Below are 15608 nucleotides of genomic sequence, written 5' to 3' on the forward strand. Positions count from 1 at the left end.
AAATAAATAAATTATTACTATTAGTTAAAATTAAAAATTAAAAACTATTATAAAAAATAATATTTTCTTTATAAAATAAAATGTAATATTTTTCTTACCCCTCGCCATCACTTCCTCTCACCCCCCCTACCATTTTTTAAAGTTTTTTATTTTGTTTAAATTTCGTTTATAGAAGTATTTCAATTTTTTTTACTCCATCTCCTCCCCCTCCGCAAATACTTATTATATATTATTTTATTTTCTTTGAAAAAATGATCCTACCTATCCCACTTAACCCTTTGTTTTCAATTTTTTTAGTGTTTAGATATACATATCAAAAATATTTTTACTTGCCGTCACAAGACTTTTTAAATTTTTTAGTTATTTATGTTATATTCGGTACACTAGTGAATTTTTTTTCTAAAAATATAATACGTTCATAAAATGAGAAAAACGTAAAAAAATAAAAATTAGGAGCGAAGGATTAAATAGGATGAAGTAGAATTTTATTTTTTTAAAATAAAATAATATCAATTTTTATGGGAGTGAATGAGTGTTTTTTTTTTGGGAAGGCGAGGGAAAAATAAAGTATGAAATCTTTTAGAAATATTTTATAAATGACTTTTTTCTTTTAAAAAAACATGGGGGTTGTCGGGGGAGGGGGTACGTGGGGAGGTGGTGGAGTGGGGTAAGAAAAATAATTAGTAAAACTTTATCTTTAATTTTTAATTAATATTAATATTTTATTATTTAATTTATATATGTAGGTAAAATATTTTATCTATGTAAAATATCGTGAATCAATGTTTTTCAAATATAAAAGAAAGTGCATTACACACATAATTGAAGTGTGTATTTAAATTAAAAAGTGATAATTTAAGTATGAAACTTACGCTTTCAATTTTTTTCGATGTTTAGAGAAACACTTTTTTTTTTCTCAGCTTAGTTGGACTAGGTCCCACACATATGCAACAATATTATCTCTCCCTTTTTTGTTTTTGGAAGATAAGATAAGAAGATGAGTACTATATTCTTCATGGTCATAAAATCATGATTATAAATAACTTAATCTAAAGACGAAATAATATTCGGCATAAATCCTTTTTTGAGATGGTAAATATGGTTATAAATTATTGAAATAAAATAATAATAATAATATTAAAACAAAAAAAAGTCGATCACTGTTCACTATTATAAATTAGTAGTACCACTAACTATTCCTGTAAAAAAATAATAATTTAGTTTAAATTATGGTGTAGCATGTCGTAGAGGGTAAAATCGTCAAAACTCTCCTTCCCCGACAATGGTGGAATTTAGAATCCAACATAATATTCAATAGCTTGTCCAGCTCCAAAACGAAGGTGGCTCTAACGTGTTTTTCAACCGGCAACGACGATTTCACCTCTCTTTTTCCCACGTTTTATTCTACTTTTCTCTCTCTTCCACCGCAGCAGCCAAAAGCAGAGGAATCCAGAATTTTCTTTGGTTCAGAATTTATCGATTCTTGTTGACTAGTAACCAAGATTCTTGATGAATCAATGATTTTGATACTGTAGATAACAAATTATTGTTTTTTTATCATTAGGGATTTGATTGGGTTTCAAATTCTTGGAAGAATTCTAGGGTTTGAGGGGTCACAATGAAGGCAATGGAGACCCTTCAAGATCTGATCGAAGAAGTAAAAGTTCGAGCGGTTTGGTGGGGTTTGTGTATATTTGCTGTTTGTTACTTTTTAACACGTAAGTGCTATTCAAATTTCTTTATATGAAGTTATTGCAGTGTTTTTGGCATTCTTTTGATTAATGGCCGTAAAAGGACTCATTTTCTTTAGGTTTTTTGGTGGGGTTTCTTGAGTATTGTTTTTGGAATGAAGATTGAAACATGGGTTTACTATGTTTTGGAACTATGGTTTGATGTTAGTATCAGAATGCTTAAAATATGCATTAGGTTTGAAGTTGTGGGGTTACTTACAGTGTTTTGATTACAATAATTTTTTGCCATTCTTTTGATCAATGGATGTTGCAAGACTCATTTCTTGAGGTTCTTTGGTGAGATTTCTTGAGTATTGTTTTTGGAATGAAGATTAAAACATTGGTTACTAAGTTTTGGAAGTATAATTTGATGTTAGTATTAGAATGCTTAAACATGCATCAGGTTTGAAGTTGTAGCATTACTTACAGTGTTTCATTACAATAATTGTGTATGTTTTTGGCATTCTTTTGATCAATGGATGTTGCAAGACTCATTTTCTTGAGGTTTTTGGTGAGATTTCTTGAGTGTTGTTTTTGGAATGAAGATTAAAACATTGGTTACTTCCTTTTTTTTATCTAAATTTCTTTTGTCAACTTCCCTTTTATTGTAAGTCGTAACTATGCATCTTCTTGATGCCCTTCTGTGGGTGAAATACCTTAACTTAATAAAAAAAATTAAAATAATTGGTTACTGAGTTTGTTGTACCTTTACATTGGGGTGTCTTTGCACTATAATTTGATGTCAGTATAAAATACTGAAACATGCATTCATTTTGTTGGTCTTGTTCCTTCATCTCTACCAGAGAAACTTCAACCGCAGCTGTGAAAATTAGGTGAGATTGGATTTAAAAGAAAAACTCTCAAAATTATTAATTGTTTGCCCCTTTTGTTTTGGTATGATGTCAGTGGTCTTCTCTTGGGTGGTTTCATTGACCACTTCAGCTACTTCAAATTTGTTTTGTACTTCAACAAATGAAGTAGCTTTCTTAAAGTTTCCAGGAGACAAAGGGAAGAGGAAAAGGAAAAAAAATTGTGGATAGTTTTGCACGTTTGTTACAACCTTCGTACTTCAACAACATGCTTTCTTTGAGTAAATTATCATACTTCTGAGTTTTTATGCAATTTTTGTGGTGAGTTGTTTGTCACAACTGTCAATTTGCTTTTCTATTGTTGCATCATGGTTGTTTTTGGATTCAACTCTTGATTGCAGACACCAGTACATCAATGTGGATGAACCTGCCTATAGCTTTACTCTTGGTTTCTGGATCACGTATATTGTTTAATGAAGTGGAGTTCCGCTGGAAAGTTCGGAATGTCCGACCACCAACATACTTGGCGCACTTAGAAAAGAAGCAGCTATCTATGAATGATAGCCGACTTTCTACCTCACCGCCCACACTGAAATGGAAGAGAAAAATCGGTTCTCCACTCGTAGAGGCAGCAGCCGAGGAGTTCATTGACAAGGTGTTGCATGATTTTGTGATAGATTTGTGGTACTCTGATATTACGCCTGACAAAGAGGCACCAGAGCTGATACATGAAATAATCATGGATGTCCTTGGTGAAATATCTGGAAGAGTGAAAGGAATTAACCTCGTAGAGCTGTTGACAAGGTATTTTATTTCCCAGTCATCCCTCTGACTTAAATAGAGATGACGCAATGGGGCAGGAAACCCATATCCCCAACTTACTTACAGGGATATGAATTTACGGATGGAACCTTTCTTTTTGTTTTTTCATAGGTGGGTTCTGTCTATGTAAATGTACTTGCACCAACTTACCGCAAGATTTTTATTTTCTTTTTTTCTATCAATATATGCATTATCTGTTAAAGAAACACATTCCCCTTCCCTGCCATGCCCTCCCTTCCTTATTGGTTACTTCTTCTCACATCTAATAGACGTTGTAGTGCCTGCAATAGTTGAATTTAAAGGAAGAAGTTCTCTGTAGTGAAACAATTTAGGAGTCTTTTGGTTTGAATAAAAGTTGTGATGGTATAGTTATGATGAGATAAGTTATGTTGGGATTAGTTATGTTGAGATCATTTTTATTGGTTGTTTGGTTTATTGCATTCAAAATAATATGCATGGCATAAATTTCAAGAACAAGTTATGTGTTTACAAATATACCCTTCATGAATGTGAAAAGTGATGTATAAAAAGGGTTTAAAGGGATATCATGTCATTTTCCTATTTTATCCCGGGATTACTATACCACCCAAGGGGTATTAATTATTAATCCCAGGATAAGTTGTCCCGTACTTGCCAACCAACAACAAATTAAGTGGTACTATAATTAAGTCCCAGGACTATTTAGTGTTAACCTTTACACCAAACGACCCCTTACAGAGAGAAATATGAAGTGGTCTGAGACTCAATACTTTTAGCTAATTAATGACTATTCTCACTGTTGCTCGTAATCCTAGTACTAAACTATACTATCAATTGGCAATAACTTAGTCATGAAAGAATACATACAGTTTGTTCCCAATTTCCCACTTATGACCCCCTCTCGCCACTCTACTAGGGCAAAGTGGGGCATTTCCTTGATTACCACTCCCATTGCTATTCTTAAACGCAAATCTTTCTTTGTTATTCTATCTGTTGTTTCTCACTTTATGTCTGCTGTATTGGTTTTGAGTCACCAGCAATTGAACCAAGTTATTTAATTTTTAGGGATGTCGTGGACCTGGTAGGAGATCACCTTGACCTTTTCCGCAGGAACCAGACAGCTATTGGCGTGGACGTCATGGGTACATTGTCTTCGGAAGAAAGGGATGAAAGGTTGAAGCACCATCTCTTGGTCTCTAAAGAACTCCATCCTGCTTTGATATCAGCTGAGAGTGAGTACAAGGTGTGAGTGGAGTGTTCTGATGGAAAAATCGACTCTTTCTCAATTGACATTCTTTGCATGCTATCTAATGCTTATTTTATAGGTACTTCAACGGCTCATGGGTGGAATCTTAGCTGTTGTGCTAAGACCCAGAGAAGCGCAAAGCCCCTTAGTTCGATGTATTGCCAGAGAACTATTAACTTCTTTAGTGATACAGCCTCTTCTGAATTTTGCAAGCCCTGTGTAAGTTAATCTCTTACAAATGTGAACCATTAAAAAATTGTTTTCTCAATATACATAACTTCGTCTATATCTGTGTTCTTTCACTGACTAGGTTTATACCATGGAATTAGAAAGTTGTATGTTTGTGTATGCGTTACTTTGAGAAGAAAGAGCCCTGTAGTATAGCTGCTAATTGGTTGTAAGGGTCTAAAGCTGTTGATTACCGCCTTACTGTTCAGTAAATGTTACCAGTGAGAACTAAGACTCAGACTCATCGTGCTGCCTCCGGAAGACTCATTGTGCTGCCTCCACAGTTAGGGATATTGAGTATATTTTTTGTTTTCTCATGTGGAATATATTAGATTCAGCGTAGTTGTTTTTGGTTGTGATATTAAGGTCTGCATACCTATGAAATTTGAGTATTTATGTTTAGGATGTCATCAATACATTGCACTTGAACAACTAAGAGTCTAAGACAGCTAGTCCAAAGCTTAGATTGTTCTTTGGTGATTCTGTATGGTAAAGAGCGTGCTTGATGATTCTTTTTTCCCTGTTCGTGATTCCATTTGTTAGTTTCTTTTGAGTACTGAGATGATTGGAAAGAAACAAGAAAGATGATCTTGATCCCCTCCACCCAAACACCTGGGGAAAAAAAAAGGTTAAGGAAGAGCGCTGGGAGAGGGAGGAAAAATGATTTCTTCTATAGAAGAAGTATGCTTACTGTGGAAAGTAACTTTTCTTCTCCTCACCTTTCCTCCCTCCTGCCTCATCATATTTTTGATTTTTGCTTTGTTTTCGTTTTTGTTTTCTTTTTCCATTTTTGTTATTGCACCTGGTGTCTGATGACCGAAGATAGGCACACAGCACACTGTATATGTTTTCAGCTAATACAGAAAAGTTATTTGAATTGAAACAATGAGATAATGCTCAAATTTACCGAACTATTTTCTAGTCTAAGTAGTTAAAATGAACTGTATTTACAATTTATTTTTTGGTGTAAAGAGCTTTTTGTCGGGGATGCTGAATCCATTATGCAATTTTTGGAAGCCTTGTAAAGCATACCGGGGCCTTTTTGTTAATATTGCTGTCAGCATAGTCTTTAAGCTGATGAAGAAATGTTACCGTTTGTAAAACTTTTACAGCACAATTTTATGTTATCCTCATGGAGATGAACTTAAAAGGTCTAATGGTTACTTAACCAGTAACTTTGTCTATCTTGGAAATTATTGCTTCAAAGTCATTTGAATCACAGATCTTTGTCCTGGATGGACTTTCTTATCAGTCTGAAAGACAAATGAGAGTTCCTTTCAGATCTCCGGAACAAATGTTACTTGTAGTATTATCCCTTTATAATCCCGCATACATGTTGAAGATGTTCAGTAAAAAGTTGAGATCACCTTGGTGTTCGATGCTCTTTAATGTGAATTGAGGATTATCTTATCCTAGGTACATCTCCCCCCTCTACACATAGAACACTTCCTTAATTTGTGTAAATTGAAGTTTCTTGCAGTTCATTAAGTTTTTAGCATATTAGTCTTTAGTAGAAGATGATGAACTTGCATGAGTTTGTCTATGGGAGGGAGACCAATAATATAAATATAGTCATTTCCCCTTCCTGTTTTGCGGGAGGTGGTTGGTGTTGGGGTAATTGGGGCCACTTATTATCTTGGTTGTGCTTTGCTCATTAATGAAAATAAGTAAAAGAATTCTTAATGACCCGTGGTTTGACCTTTGGTTTGCCGTAAAAGCGTTAAGACTATTAGATTCATGTGTGGGGTATTTGCTGGCGAGAAATTAGTGGTCTACATTAGTAATTATGGCCTTTTGGTTGTAAGTCAGTGCTGCTTTTTCCTCACTATCTAAGGTGCTCTTGGAGCTTCCCAAGATTTAACTGCTGATATGGATAGACTGTTCTTTCACTGTTTATGATCACTGTACAAATGGCAGTAAGAATTTCACAGTTAATTCACATTTTTGATTGATCAATCTAGCCTGCTCCATTTCAATTTGTGTAGCTACCCATTCCGTATTAACTTGTTACTCATTTGCTAGTTTACTTGATATATTTTCTTGCAGGTATATTAATGAATTGATTGAATATATTTTCCTTGCATATAATGATGAGGGGTGTAAGGAGTCTGGCGATGGTAAATCGACTAAAGTAGAAAGTCATAGTCGCAATCAGGGTTCTCCGTCAGACACTTGTTCAGAATCTGATCACAAACAGAAAACACCTACCAAGAGTCAAGGGACTGATCTCTCAATTTGCCAATATGACCATCGAAGAGAATTATCAACAGCTAGTGCAGGAAGTTCAATTTCTGGTTCGATTCAAGACGAGGCTAGCCATCCACGGCCCGCTGACTGGGCTCGTGTCCTTGAAGCAGCTTCCCAGAGAAGAACTGAAGTTCTGATGCCTGAAAATCTTGAGAACATGTGGACTATTGGCAGAAATTATAAGAAAAAACTCCAAACGAATTCTTCCACAGGAGTTCCGGTTCCTAGAGTAAAGATTACAGCAAGCAGTGGAAAAGATGCGGGGAAAGAGTTGCCAACTCAAAAATCTGAAGTGGCCGTGATAATGGAAGGTGAACCACATGATCAGAGAAGTCACCCTTTGCATTTGTCTCAAGATCTGATAAAGGATGCTTCGTCCAAGGGAGGAGTTCTCTATGATGTTGACAGTGCTTCTGCCATTGTTGCATATGAGACTAAGAGTAAGCTTAAAAAATCAAATAGTACATCTGATTTAATCATCCAACAAAATACTGAAGATTTGTTTATGAGCAAAGATGGAGGATCCATTATATCAGAATTCTATAGTACAGAATTTAAGAATGCAGTACCTAGCACTATGAGTGCTTCAGACATTGTGATTCGTGGTGAGGGACATCATCTACCAAAGCTGAAGTGCAGGGTATGTGAATTCTCCTCAATCTTTCCCTCATACTCAAAAATGTGTCCCAAGAAGTCAAGCTGGCTCATATCTTATGAGCTATGGTCTCAAATTTTGATTATTTTACCTTTGACTTCTGTCTTCAAAGATTCTCGTTGCTCAATAGTGTTTCATCCTGCCCCAGGTTTTGGGTGCATATTTTGAGAAGCTGGGCTCAAAATCTTTTGCTGTATATTCAATCGCGGTTACAGATGCCAATAACTGTACTTGGTTTGTAAAGAGAAGGTATTGTTTTCATGTATATATATATATATATTTTAACTATATAATGGTGCCCTATCATCCAAAAACATCTTCATTTGAATGTTACTGTGTTCAGAATTTTTTGGTATTGCAATTAAAGAAATCCCTTTGAACACTGAACAAGTTCTTTTCTCAACTTTCGCTGGCTCTGCTTAGCTGATGTCTTCCTATTGGGTGCCGTTTAAGCAGATACAGGAACTTTGAGAGATTGCATAGACACCTGAAAGATATTCCTAATTACACATTGCATTTGCCTCCTAAGAGGATATTTTCATCTAGTACAGAAGATGCATTCGTTCATCAGCGTTGCATTCAGCTCGACAAATATCTGCAAGTATGTCACATCATTACTTTTATATCTATTTGGAATATTTGTGCCTTCTGGTTGCTTTAAAAGGTCTTCCCTAACAGGATCTCTTGACAATTGCCAATGTGGCTGAGCAACATGAAGTGTGGGATTTTCTCAGTGCCTCTTCCAAGGTATTTATTTCTTGAAGTTTGTTAGGTTATTTACCATCATGTCATATAGATCTATAGGCTTGTTTTAACCCTAACTAATACTTTTTTTATGTCTATGAAGAACTACTCCTTTGGAAAATCTTCTTCAGTGATGAGAACGCTGGCAGGTACTCCACTTCTTCCAACCAACATGTTTGTGTTCTCTATTTATGTGATGACTCTGGTGTTTCCTCTGGATATTTTACGTCTATATACTCGGATACATGGAATGTGGTAAGGGTAGTCCTGTTGATGACTGCAATATTACATTTCCATTTGAAGGCCAGAATAACTTGTACCAAGTTTCTTCACATAGTATGTAGTGTGGGTATCTGCTTCCAACTTCAGATAATGCTTGATTCTTGTAGTGAGTTGTGGAGTCTGCTTTGCTAAACTATAAAGCTAAAGTTTGAACAGAGTATTATACTGTTAAATCACAATGTGAGGCGAAACACTGTGCTACTTCTCTTCACATAATATTATCTAGTATCTACAATCATGAACTTCAAATAGTTTGCTTATTTAATTGTGTTAGAATAGAGTTAAGTTCTTAAGGTACATATTGCTCCGTATTGGACAAGTACTATGTGTATTATATTCAACACCTATATATAGGTGTCTTGTATTCACTGAATTGTCAAGTTATTAATGTGTTTTCTTATCTCATTCTCTCACATGATATCTGAGCCTACCTTTGTAGGTCACTCTTGCACTCAATAGTCCACATTCAAATACATGAGTGATCCCTAGAGTTGGTTACACATGTGGAAGGTTGTCGAGTTATATAATAATGTCTCAGTTCGAGTATATAACAACATCCAATTAGGTTTATAAGGTCTTTGACAACTTCAATTTTATCTTAAGGTTTTGGTTAGATGCTCAAACTTTCACATGGTATCAGAACTCCTACGATCTTGATACCTCAACAGGCAAGTCTATGCCCTTTTTTGGCTGGGGTTTCTTTTCTTTCATAGTTTTCATCTTGTCCTTTCTTTGACCATTTTGGCACCACCACTTCTTCTTGAGTCCAAAATTTTCATGCAAAAAAACAAAATAATGTCGGATGGATTTTGTTCAAGGCTATCAATTAGGAAAAAGATTGGCTGTTCTTGGCAGGGATTTAAGTGAGTACTAGTTAAAATGTTCAGTAATGAATGCTTTGGGGTTTACCAATGCTTAAGAAGCTTTAATGTCACATTCAATCAGTCAGCTAAATAACTGTGAAAGATGATTGCTATTTTTCTTAATATACTTGTACATCTTTCTCTGATTGCTTAGGAAAGAACTTAATGAGTGAGTTACCTGGTATATGATAGTTACTTTTTTCGTTATAGTCTGATTGAACTCAACCTTTGTGACAGTTAACGTGGATGATGCTGTGGATGATATTGTGCGTCAATTTAAAGGCGTTTCTGATGGCTTGATGCGTAAAGTTGTTGGCTCTCCTTCATCTTCTTCTTATGAACCTACTACCTCTACTTCAGACAGGAATTTGTCTTGGAACGTGGAGGAAATACATAAACTGGCTTTAACACAAAGTAACTCTGAGTCAGTTAATAGTTTCTCTGACAATGATGACGGTGATAAAGATGGAAGCCACGGGCATGAGGAAGTAGGACCTAGTTCAGAAGACAATGGGTGGCATTCAGACAATGAGTTGAATTCAAAAGGATTTCCCCCTCGGGTGGTTAAACATGACGAAGAGATGGTAAACTCAGTGGCTGATTTGAAGAATGGTTCTGGGCTACAACGTAAATCAGTCAGTTCTGGAGGATTTTCAGAGACAAGTTTGGCAGTAGTTCCAAGTCAACAAGAGGATCTAGTTGGAGTGCCACCAGAGGTATCCCTTTCTTCTTCCTTTTCTACTTCTAGTGAACGGGATATCCAGTGGGAGAACATATAGAGGTTCTGATCCTCTTTGGAAATTTATTCTGCTGGAAACATGAATGAAGACCAATAGAGGCACTAACAGACATCTGAACTTAGGAATCATGTCTTATCAGTGGGATGCAAGTGATGTGCATGACCTCATCTTTTTTCTGCATATTTGGATTGTGCTATTTGTATCGAGGAGTGATTATCATACTTTATTAAGGTTCATATTAGGTGAGATAAAAACAGTCTGGTCTAATCCCATGTCTGGAATGCTCTCAATTGGATTACTTATACAAAAGGGCCATACCAGAGGACAACTTTCCCGTCAGTTATGGGGCAATTGAAGGGGGTTAAAGTTTCTTTTTCAGGGAAGGGTTGGTACACTTATCATATACTAGCATGTTTTTGCCCAAACATGTATGAAAACCTTATTACTTTATCCAATAAAAAATTGGGAAAGGCATATAACTGTGAAGCAACTGAAAATGATTATGAGCATTTAATTTGGTAGGAACTAGAGAGTAATAATTGCTTGATGCCTGTTTAATTGCTTGATGCCTGTTTAGCTCACTGGGGTGCTTGGATGCAGGCTATTATTTGAGATTCAGCATGTGATATCTTTACAAGTTGGGTTCTTGTTAACTTTCTGATCAAATGATATCAACTGTATGTCATCTGATATATTTCAGTTGGGATGGCAATGGGGCGGGTTGAGTCTTCTAACCTGCTAAAATTTCAACCTGCCCCACCCCACTAAACATTTTTTTCTACTTTCAACCTACTTGCCTTACCCTAGCCTATTTTAGTTTTTCTTTCATTTTTTTCTTCCTTCCGTTACTGTGTTAAAATAGGGAAGTTTATAATTTTATTTTTTAAAATGGGCTCTTTATATTGCTTTAGCAAAAGTCCAATGCTACTGTAAGTAAAATAACAGATCCAAAAATTTCTTGAATGACATAGTAAATAGTTCTCCATCACGTTCATTGATTTTATGCTAATTTATTTTTGCTAAGCATTCAAACTGGACGACTCTTTTTACCTAATTATATATGACATGCTTCACTAAAAAATCTAAGAAAACTATAGAAAGAAATAATTACAATGTTATCCACTATCTCTGTTATCAACTTGAATTATCAAATAATTCTATTTTAAAGATAAAGAAAGAAAACTATCTTTAGAATAAACATATTGCTCGTAATAAATCGGTATTTTTATCTGTAGCAACTCAATTATTCTTCAATAAATGGTAAAAGAAAATCAAAAGTGATTTTGAAGTAGCAAGTGAAAAAGAAACAGTTATAGATTAGAGATAGCAGTGAAGTGGATTTTTTTTTTTAGAGAAACGCTACAATGAATATGCTCGGAAGCAGAAATTTCGCCTGGAAGTCTGCAACCTGCCCCACTCCACCCCACCAAGTTTTTTAAAACTGGTTCATCCCACCCCGCCACACATCGGTTTAAACCCTCCCATTTCAGCCTCATTGCCACCCTGATTATTTCTCCCCCCAGTCGGCTACTGGTTCTTGATTTTGTGCTGGGCTGCTTTTTTTCCTCCTTAATATCACGTGCTTCTGTTTTGCTTACTCATTCTCATTTGGGTTTTTTCCTTTCAGTGGACGCCGCCCAACTTAAGTGTACCTATCTTAAATTTGGTGGACAAGATTTTTCAGCTGAATAGAAGAGGCTGGCTAAGGTGACAACAACATGTTTTGTACTTCTCTACTTCCCCTCCCCTCCCCTCCTGGTATCAAATTGAGAGTTGTTTTCCTACATTTAACTTCTCTTTCATATTTTCATTATTGGATCAGTTTTATCATCCATGTTTAACATCTTCATGCTTAATTTGGTTCCTAAAAATGAGTTAGAAGGGTCGATATAATATATGATTTGAAATTATGCCAAACCTACAAATTGTCATCCTGTAAAGCTGAACTACTAAAGTATGCACATGCTTCGCATGGAAATACATGAAGGAGAGAAGGAGATGATCCAGGATTTCACAAATTAGACATGGTTTTCAACAAAATTGTAACAATATGTAAATGTCCTCGCCACCTCATTAAAGATTGGTCCTTGTTGGGGCTTTATTTTGGTACTTTCACCGTAAATCCACAATTCCCAATTTTTTCTTCCCTCCCCTACATCACCCAATCTTTGTTCACTAGTGAGAAAAGGGAAAGAGCAGCCATGGTTCTTTAAAATTTCAAGTTTTTTTCCTTTTGCATCTTGTCTTCTTTCAACATTTACAGTGCCATCAATGGAGGTAAGAATTAATATGCTTCAATTTTGTTGATCAGATTATGGGTAAATATACTATTTGCCTTTAAAAAAGTGTTTATGCCCTGCGACCAGAGTAAGAATTTCCATTTATAGATTTGCATTTTTGCCTTTCTGTTTGTTCTTGCCTTCTGATTGATGGACTCAAAGTTTTAGTTTCCAGTGACCTGAATTCAATGAATGTATAAAAGAAGTGTTAAATTGAATAAAATCTTTATCTTGGTGGATCCTATTGCTCATTGTTCATGGTTTTACTCTGAACTCAGAAATTACCAAATTATTGACAAACTCCTTTCTTGTGGTTGTTTGAGGAATACCAAAGAATGAAGAGAAAGGAATGAAACTATCGATCTGGAAAATAATAAAAGTATGGACATTTAGGTGAATTGGGGGATTTATGTGAGGCAAAAAAAGCCCCTAAAAGACTAATATTAAGATCTCTACGGAAATTAGAAAATGGGAGGTGTAACACACCTATGCAGTAGGTTAGCGAAACCCTGCACAGATGGTATATTGTATGTATATTATTCCCATGGCATGGCATCATTAGCGAGCATCTAACAAAGCCATTTTTGTTAGCGCAGAAGACAGGTATTTTGGATATCAAAGGAAATTATGCAGTTAATGATGGAGGATGCTATTGATGATTGGCTGTTAAGGCAAATTCATTGGCTACGGAGAGATGATATTATTGCTTTGGGAATTAAATGGATTCAAGATGTAAGCATTTAGTTTTCTTATTGTAACTTTTCCATCTTACTTGCTTACCTTTGAAGCAATTTTTTCTTGGCTTCTGCTTCTGGACTTACAGTATTTACAGATTGCATTAACTAGATGACAAATGGGAAAAAAAACTCTTGATTGGTGGAGAGAAATAGTTTGGAATTACAAAAAAGGACAATGGTGTAGAGTCCCTTCTTAGCAAACTTTAGTGCAGGTTCCTTTTTTAGGAGTTGACATGTTATGCCTCTAATATTTTTTACAACGCTAGATTCCTCCTTGAGAGTTCTTCATAAAATTAATGCATGTGGCAATTCATCAATATTCCATAATTCAATCTTTGATCATTGATGTAATAAATTTAATTATTTCAATATGATTCATTTAGCATGACACTTCAGCTAATTCCTTATTAGATTTCAAAGTCTGCCATCTACAATACTGCACTTATGTAGATAGTATTTCTTTACATTATATTTATTTTGAACTTGATGTGGCATATGTGAAATAGATAGGAAGACATTAGCATTTGGAAATTAGTGTCGGGGGAAAGAATGTTAATTTGTGCTGCAACATAAAATGTTAATTTGTATGCACTTTTATATACGTCGTTGGTTTATAGAAGGTAGTTTCTTTTTTCTTTGTTTGAGAATTAAGTTTAATATGATTTAGTCAACTAATATTAGGGAGCATACCATACTCATAATGTATGGAATTTGACTAATATCATCTTGATTTCTTTGGTTGTGGGCTGTCTCCCGACTTCCTTGTGTGTCAACATTGTGCTACTTTAAGATTATAAAATGAGGAAATTATGCAGAAGGATTATTTGGAAGTGACTTTTTGGTTCTGTTGCTGATTGCATTCCTAGGTTCTCTGGCCCAATGGCATTTTCTTCATAAAATTAAGAAATATTGTTGAAAGCAGCAATGAACCAAATCAAGGATCTGTTCATAGCACGAAACAATCTGGAGGAAGTAAGGTCTCTAAGGCAGGATCTTTTGAGGAGCAGCTTGAGGCTACTCGTAGGGCAAGTGATGTGAAAAAGATGCTCTATGGTAAGTGTGGCTCTCGATTTTGCCTATTTTATGAAATGGAAGTTCCTTAAAATAAGATGTTTTTCTTGATTTTTCTATTGTTCATTTATGGATTTGGACTGTGCAAAAGTCAGAAAAATTCATGTCTCATTGTTGCTTCATTTTAAACTGTTTTCAAACTGTACTACTCTTGCTTCAGCTAGCCAGTTTCCCGGGCCTGTAACAGTTGTATAGAGGGTATTATTTTTTGTGGAGTAGATCGCTTACAGTATTGATTCACACACAATTTCCATGCTTGCACTGGGGGTGGTTCATGTTCGTTTAGGTTGGGTTATCTGTTCAATTTCACCAAACCAATTTGACCCTGTGCTTTATGTTGCCCTGCCACTCTACATTTAGTTCCTCTTTAAATTCTTAGATACAGGTAGGGTTTATAGCAACCCTGCCTTGAGAGGGCCATGGATGATATTATTAACTGGTTCCTCTTTAAATTCTTAGATGGTGCTCCCGCCACTTTGGTCAGCTTAATTGGGCACAAGCAGTACAGACGTTGTGCTAGGGATTTGTATTATTTCCTTCAGGTAAGACCTCTCTGTGAGAACATTGGTTTCCTATTACATGTTTTCTGCTAAATTAACAACAAAAATTGTCTTGTAATGTGCAGTCTACTATCTGCTTAAAGCAGCTTACATATGGTGTCCTCGAACTTGTACTTATATCAATCTTCCCTGAACTGAGGGATCTTGTGAAGGATATCCATGAGAAGGCACACACTCAACCTGTATAGGTGCCTCTCTTTTTTCAGTGACTACGTCAATGAGCTCTTTTGACTCGACTCTGCCTGTAGATCCAAAATTCTCATGAAAAGCTGGGAAGGAGAGCGAATCTTTGTGACTTGATTTTGTCATCTTCATTTTTTTCCCATCTAGGATCTTGAGGTGCCGTAAATTCTTTATGGAATGCCAAGGTAGCAGCAAATGCTCTACTTTTGCTTCTCATTGTACAAAGTGTGCATTGAAATTTGTATAGTTATCGTTTTTGGTGTGCAGTCTTGTATATTCATTTGAAACTACCACTTCATAATATAACTAGTCAGACTAGTGACTAAATGCAGTTTTACGATGAATCCAATTTTGCTCTTGCCATTGAGACTTGATTTATGTACACTTTACCCTCAGTGGGATTAAACTCGGTATGTTGTTGTCATTGAGAGTT

General features: G+C 35.5%; 1 protein-coding gene across 1 annotated transcript; it reads left to right on the forward strand.

The window, feature by feature from the left end:
• The first annotated feature begins 1201 nt into the window (after nucleotides 1–1201).
• On the forward strand, nucleotides 1202–15542 carry LOC101255541 (uncharacterized). Its single transcript, XM_010316977.4, has 16 exons — nucleotides 1202–1464; nucleotides 1565–1718; nucleotides 2941–3343; nucleotides 4406–4583; nucleotides 4666–4805; nucleotides 6861–7701; nucleotides 7865–7965; nucleotides 8173–8317; nucleotides 8395–8463; nucleotides 8564–8609; nucleotides 9843–10321; nucleotides 11973–12052; nucleotides 13221–13356; nucleotides 14228–14414; nucleotides 14892–14974; nucleotides 15058–15542. Exons 2-16 carry the CDS (start codon nucleotides 1619–1621, stop codon nucleotides 15178–15180), a joined length of 3111 nt encoding a protein of 1036 aa, XP_010315279.1. The 5' UTR covers nucleotides 1202–1464; nucleotides 1565–1618; the 3' UTR covers nucleotides 15181–15542.
• Nucleotides 15543–15608: the final 66 nt, after the last annotated feature.

Source organism: Solanum lycopersicum, chromosome 1 (assembly GCF_036512215.1).
Source record: "Solanum lycopersicum chromosome 1, SLM_r2.1".
Classification (NCBI taxonomy): Eukaryota; Viridiplantae; Streptophyta; class Magnoliopsida; order Solanales; family Solanaceae; genus Solanum; species Solanum lycopersicum.